Source organism: Trypanosoma conorhini (assembly GCF_003719485.1).
Source record: "Trypanosoma conorhini strain 025E chromosome Unknown Tco_14.4_contig_00219, whole genome shotgun sequence".
Taxonomy (NCBI): Eukaryota; Euglenozoa; class Kinetoplastea; order Trypanosomatida; family Trypanosomatidae; genus Trypanosoma; species Trypanosoma conorhini.
In genome coordinates this window covers 15,200-20,420 of record NW_021704304.1, presented here as the reverse complement: position 1 = coordinate 20,420, position 5,221 = coordinate 15,200, and the positions used below count along the sequence as shown (strand labels likewise).

Sequence of the window (5,221 nt, the reverse complement as noted above, 5' to 3'; positions counted from 1 at the left end):
GTTTTCAAGCTCTTTGTCTTCTTTTTTAGTTGCTGGCTGTCTGCATCCCTTTTTTTTGTTGTTTCCTTTTTTTTTCTTTTTTTACTATGAGTTCATTTGTTGTGTCTCTGCCGCCTGCTTGGCCTGCATGTGTGCTTGTGTGTGTGGGCGTCCTAAATGCGACACGCGCTGCGACTGTGGCAGTGGAAAGATCTGCTGCTTCAGTGGAGGATGTACCTTCACGGCACACAAGCGCTGACAAGAAGGGCGGCGCTGCAGCTGCTGCGGAAGACGGTGGATGAGGCCCACGTTGCCGCGGCTGGCTCGGGAAGGTCGCCGTTGGCCAAGAAGAGTCATTCGGTACTGATTTGGAAAGCGTTGGCCCGTCAGGAGGCTCAATGGGCCGACTGCTTGTCACTGATGGACGCCCAGTGGGCCACGCTTTCACCGGATCAAAGGCGGTTTCTCCAGAACAGTCTCACCTGCGCCGAGTCATGGCGTCACCTGCCGTCCCTCATGGCGGAGGCTTGGCAGCCTGCAACGGAGCTGGCGGCAGTTTACGCCCGCCTGCTGGTGGCCGACACCGTTGTCCAGTTCGCCACCCTCGTTCATGCTGCGCTGCGGGAGAGGCCGCAGCTGGGCGGCGTGCTGCCGGTAACACCACAGGTGCTAATGCGGTGCTACGTGCTCGGGAGAAACCAACCGGAGGTTGCGCTGCAGTGTTGTCGGGCTCTAGCGCTGTCGGACGCAAAAGCCGTTTCGAGGAGAGAAAAGGAGGCGCTGTCGTTTGCTTACGCCATGCTGCACGCTAAAAAAGGTCAATGGAGTGTTGCCCTGTCCTTGTTGGGGTCCGCGCGCGAGATCCGTCCCTCTGCGAAGCGACTCTTTTGGACCTACACATCGCAGGCAAGCCAGTGGCTTCGCGCCATTGCAAGCCTGGAACCAGTGGGTCCGCGCAGTGTTGCCGAGGCGATTGCGCACGCCCCACACTGGTCGTACGCGCTAAGGACGCTTGAAAAATGGGATTCCCCTGAGGCAATTTCTGCCGTCCTTGCTCGCCCGGATTGTGTTGATGCGATGGGGTGGGAGGCGTCACTGCGCCTTTGCGTCGCAGCCCGTGTTCACAGCTACAGTCTGATTCGATCTATTCTCACGAGGGTCCCACCTGAGCAGCCTCGGTTGATGCAGCTCCACGCAGAGGCTATAAGTGCGGCCGGGGAGGCGATGTACGCTGGTACCTTGACGCGTAGGGCGTACAAGTTTGCCCAAGCCGGGGGCTGGGCCGAGGCCATCGGTTTGTTGTGTGGCTGTCGTTACTACGACGTCGCGCTGCCGCTTGCGCCGTATGCCCCGCGCGGCTTCGCTCTGCCCCACAGCTTGTTGAAGTATGAAGAGGCCGTGCACCGCAGCAAGATTTCCACGACCGCGGCGGCGGCGGCGGCCTCCTTCGAGGAGCAACTGGCTGTGGCGCTACACGGAGATTGGACGAAGCTGACGGAGCTGCACGAGAATGCTCGACTGCGGGCGTTGATGCTGGCAAGACGTCTGCCCTCCCGCGGTGCCGCTGCGGCACCACAGGAGGAAGCGGACGAAGCGGCGGAAAAACATGCTGTGCAGTGTTTTACCTTTCAGAGTGCGGAGCTCTCCAGACTTGTTTGCTGTGCCGCCGAGGTGAAGGCGCAGCGCTACTTTATGCAAGTCATCCCCCGCGCGCTGCGTCAGCACCATTTCGGGGCGGCGCAACCGCCTGCGTCGGAGCCGTGCCCCTCGCGGCGCTACGCGGCGTTTCGCTCCTCCGCTGAGGCGGTGGTGTCGCGGCGGGAGGCCTGCAACGCGTTGTGCGCGATGGTGGTGGAACATCTTCGAGCCGCCGGGACGTTGACGGGAGAGGCGTTTCTGCGGGAGGTGGCGCGGTGCCTGGCGAGTGGGAAGGTGCAGTTGGCGCCAGCCGACCGCCACGCGCTTCCGCTTGCGGTGCTGCGCGCGGCGAACTATTTCCACCGCTTGGACGCCACCACGACGTCCCGCATTACCCTTTCCACCCCCTCACAGCATCTCATGTCGCACCCCGAGGCCGTGGAGAGAGGCGTGAATGCATTGGTGTTGGCTGGACACTGGCGGCGTGCGATTGCTTTGCTCGAGCGCACGAGCCGACCCTATCCAGAGTCCTTTGCCGTTGTGGCATACGGAGCTCCAAGTTCAGTGGCAATGAAGGCGCTAAACGTGCTGCGGAAAGACCATGCTCGTAGCCACTGGGTCTTGCTTCTACAGGACCTTCTTCAGGGAGACGTTAGGTCGGCCCAGGATGAACTAATACTCTCTTCTTTCAGGGCTCAATCGCATTTTGATGAAAAACAACTGCTCTGGAGGCGGCGTGTTCTGGGAGCATGTAGTGCTTTGCTTCACTCCGCAGACTCCATGCAGCATCTTGTGAGGGCCGCCAACATCTCTGCGTTTTGTGCCTTGGACGTGGATGAGCATGGCCTGCAGCGGCTCCTTCCACTTTTGTCTTGGAACCAGGCGTTGACGGCACTGACGGATCTTATGGAGAGGGGAGAGGTGGTGGAGGAGCACTGGTCTCTCCTCGTTTGCACAAAGCCCTTTATTCCGTTAGAGGCTGTGCGGAAGATAGCGTCCTGGTTTCCCTACTCTGTTCTGCTGCACAGTGTGCTTGTGCAGCAGCATGCGATTGTGCGTGGGGACCTCGTCACGGCCGTCAAGGCCCTTGCGCGCTACCACGCACTTGTGGTTGCCGAGTACAAGCGGAGCCCAACCTATCTTCGTCCCTTTGTGGCCTTTCTCAAGAGTGTGCTGCAGCACTTTGATGATGAAGCGTGGAGGAAGGCCCGTGTCTGGCCGGTCGTCCGCCGCGTCTTTAACCAGATGGTGGAGGACGCCAAGTTTGTGCACTTGGGGAGGCAGGGGAGGAAGAGTATTCCCTTCTCCCTCCGCGAGGACGCCCCCCTCGCCGCGCTGCTCGTCGTCGGCTTCCTCTACAGCCAACTGAGCCGCGCCCTGCAGGTGCCGGTGCCGGCCGCCATCGTCTCACGGTTGCTGCGGAGCGCCGCGCTCCACACGCGAGACGCGTGGGGTGCACTCTACTTCTTTAAGAGCCTAAACAAACCCAACGATGACGAGCGAGCTCTGCTCGTTTTTGCGCTGCGCGACTGCGAGGACGCGATGACGCTGCTCCTAAACACCGGGCGATTTATACGGCCCAGGCCGGAGCAGGTGCTCGTGTGGAGTGACCCGGGACTTGGTGGTGGGAGGTGGCTGGAGGCCATGGCGTTGCTGTCGCAGACCCCGGTCCCACAAGAGCGGCTGGCGAGGCTGTGCGCCACCTGGACCTGGGAGGAGTCCCTTCGCGCGCTGAAGTTGCTGCAGCGGACACACGGCGACTCTGCCGCGGTGAAGCCTTATGTGGCGCTGCTGACGGCGGCAAAAAAACAAAACTTGAAGTCCGGATGAGGGAGGGGGCGTGGCGCAGAGGATTCCGTCCCCTCCTACTCACGATGGGCGCTGCCGTTGCGTGTGCCGCTTTTTTTTTCTGGCGTAAGTGAGAGTGTTGGTTGTGGTGGTGGTGGGGTTGCCAGACGATAAGCCATTGCACAGATGCCGCACACGCACTTTTTTTTTTCTTTAGGCTCTTTCTTTCGTTATTTATGTAATTCTTTTTTTCTTTTGTTCTCTCATCGGCTTCTCGCTTCGCGGTTGCCTGCTTCTGCAGACGATGCGCCTCCTTGGGGCGGGGAACAGTAGCGTCGTCTTCGCGCTGCCCGACGACGACGCGGCGGAGGCGGCGCGGGCGGAGAAGCGGGAAGAGGGCGCGTCAGAGGCGGAGGCTGTCGCTTCGGTCGCCGAGCGGCTGCTTGCGGGGGGCGGAGGCACACTGCAGCGGCTGCGGGGCCGCCTCGCGCTGCGGCTAAGTAAGGCAATTACCTCTGCATGCTCGACATGCGACCAGGCCCTGGCGGACTTCGTCGGCTTCCGGCATGAAATTTCACTGACGGAGGCGCTTGCGAAGTCCTGCGCCGCCGCTGCCGCCGCTTCCCCATCGCTGCGGCAGCACTGCGAGGGCGCGGGACACGCCCACGTCATTCCCAACTTCGCAGTCAATCCAGCTCTTCTCTTAGGAGGTAAACGCGGGTCACGATGGCTGGCCGTAGAAATTAAGCCAAAAGGAGTGTGGCGGCCCCCGCGTGTGGTTGGCATCGTCGTGGATGGTGTGAAGTATTACATTAATCCGGTAAAGCTCCACCAGTGCCGTTTTTCGCTTATGCAGTTCTTTAAGCATGAACAACATAGAGTGGGAATGACGCTACCAGGTGAAACAGACTCCATGTACTGTCCCAATATGGTACTACTAGGGGACCAATCTTCTGTGGCGGCTGGACTACTGCACCTAATTCGTTGTCCGGCAAACAACTTTCGTTTTATTCCTGTGGAAAATCCTTTGGGTGAGATCCGCGATGCGGACGTTGAAGGTTTGTCCACCGCGTTACATGAATCAGGCGTTTTAAAGGTGTTGGGAAACCTGCAGATGTACGGTTCTGGCAGTCACGCGGACTGGGAAGTGCTAGACATTGAACTCTTGTACCGGTGGAGTTGTGCCAGGGAAATGTCGAGTGTGCGGTGGATTGTGCGTGCATCGGAGGCCTCGACCTCTTTGAACGTGGAGTGTGATTGCCGGCGTGGCATACGGGCGGCCGCAATGGAAGCAGGACGAACGGAAGATATCAAAACACATCTTCTCTCCCCACCAATGGGGCTAGCGGAATGTGTCGACCGTTTTTACGCCTCGACCACGGGAAAAGATGTGTCGGTGGTGGTGTCGCTGTTGAGGGGGAGTGCGGCGGCCGCGGTGGGTGATGGGCCGGCGGGGAGTAGGCGGCCTTTGGAACTGGCCCAGTGGAAGAGTTCACACGGTGGCGTTTTTGTGGACTTTGGGTTTCCCACTGCGAGCATATTCCGCATCGGCGTCGTGGACATTGACGCCAAGCTGCACAAGCCCTTGCGGCATTACTTTATGCTAGACAAGGACATTCTCGCCGCCTGGGAGCGGTGGAAAAGTGCATCGATGCCGCCGTTGCGCGGCGACGCCGCGTGAGGTGAGACGTTGTTTGCCGCTCCCTCTCTCGTTATTTTCCTCGCATTTTCGACTAGTGCTTTTCTTCGGCCTCTCGACTTTATGCGTCGCCGTGTGCGACTGCGTGTAAGTGTGTGTGTGTGTGGCTTTGCCACC

General features: G+C 59.8%; 2 protein-coding genes across 2 annotated transcripts, besides 4 other annotated features; both read left to right on the top strand.

The window, feature by feature from the left end:
- Positions 1–49: 49 nt before the first annotated feature.
- Positions 50–83: a sequence feature (A-rich).
- A 73-nt stretch (positions 84–156) lies between these two features.
- Positions 157–3,447, top strand: Tco025E_04350 (uncharacterized protein; the record flags this gene model as incomplete). The annotated part of the gene is made up of 1 exon (XM_029371261.1): positions 157–3,447. The coding sequence occupies one exon, from the start codon at positions 157–159 to the stop codon at positions 3,445–3,447; it is 3,291 nt and encodes a 1,096-aa protein (XP_029228667.1).
- A 94-nt stretch (positions 3,448–3,541) lies between these two features.
- Positions 3,542–3,566: a microsatellite.
- Positions 3,567–3,605: 39 nt separating this feature from the next.
- Positions 3,606–3,670: a sequence feature (A-rich).
- A 39-nt stretch (positions 3,671–3,709) lies between these two features.
- On the top strand, positions 3,710–5,086 carry Tco025E_04349 (putative inositol-pentakisphosphate 2-kinase; the record flags this gene model as incomplete). The annotated part of the gene is made up of 1 exon (XM_029371260.1): positions 3,710–5,086. The coding sequence occupies one exon, from the start codon at positions 3,710–3,712 to the stop codon at positions 5,084–5,086; it is 1,377 nt and encodes a 458-aa protein (XP_029228666.1).
- A 91-nt stretch (positions 5,087–5,177) lies between these two features.
- Positions 5,178–5,210: a microsatellite.
- Between the last annotated feature and the right edge of the window lie 11 nt (positions 5,211–5,221).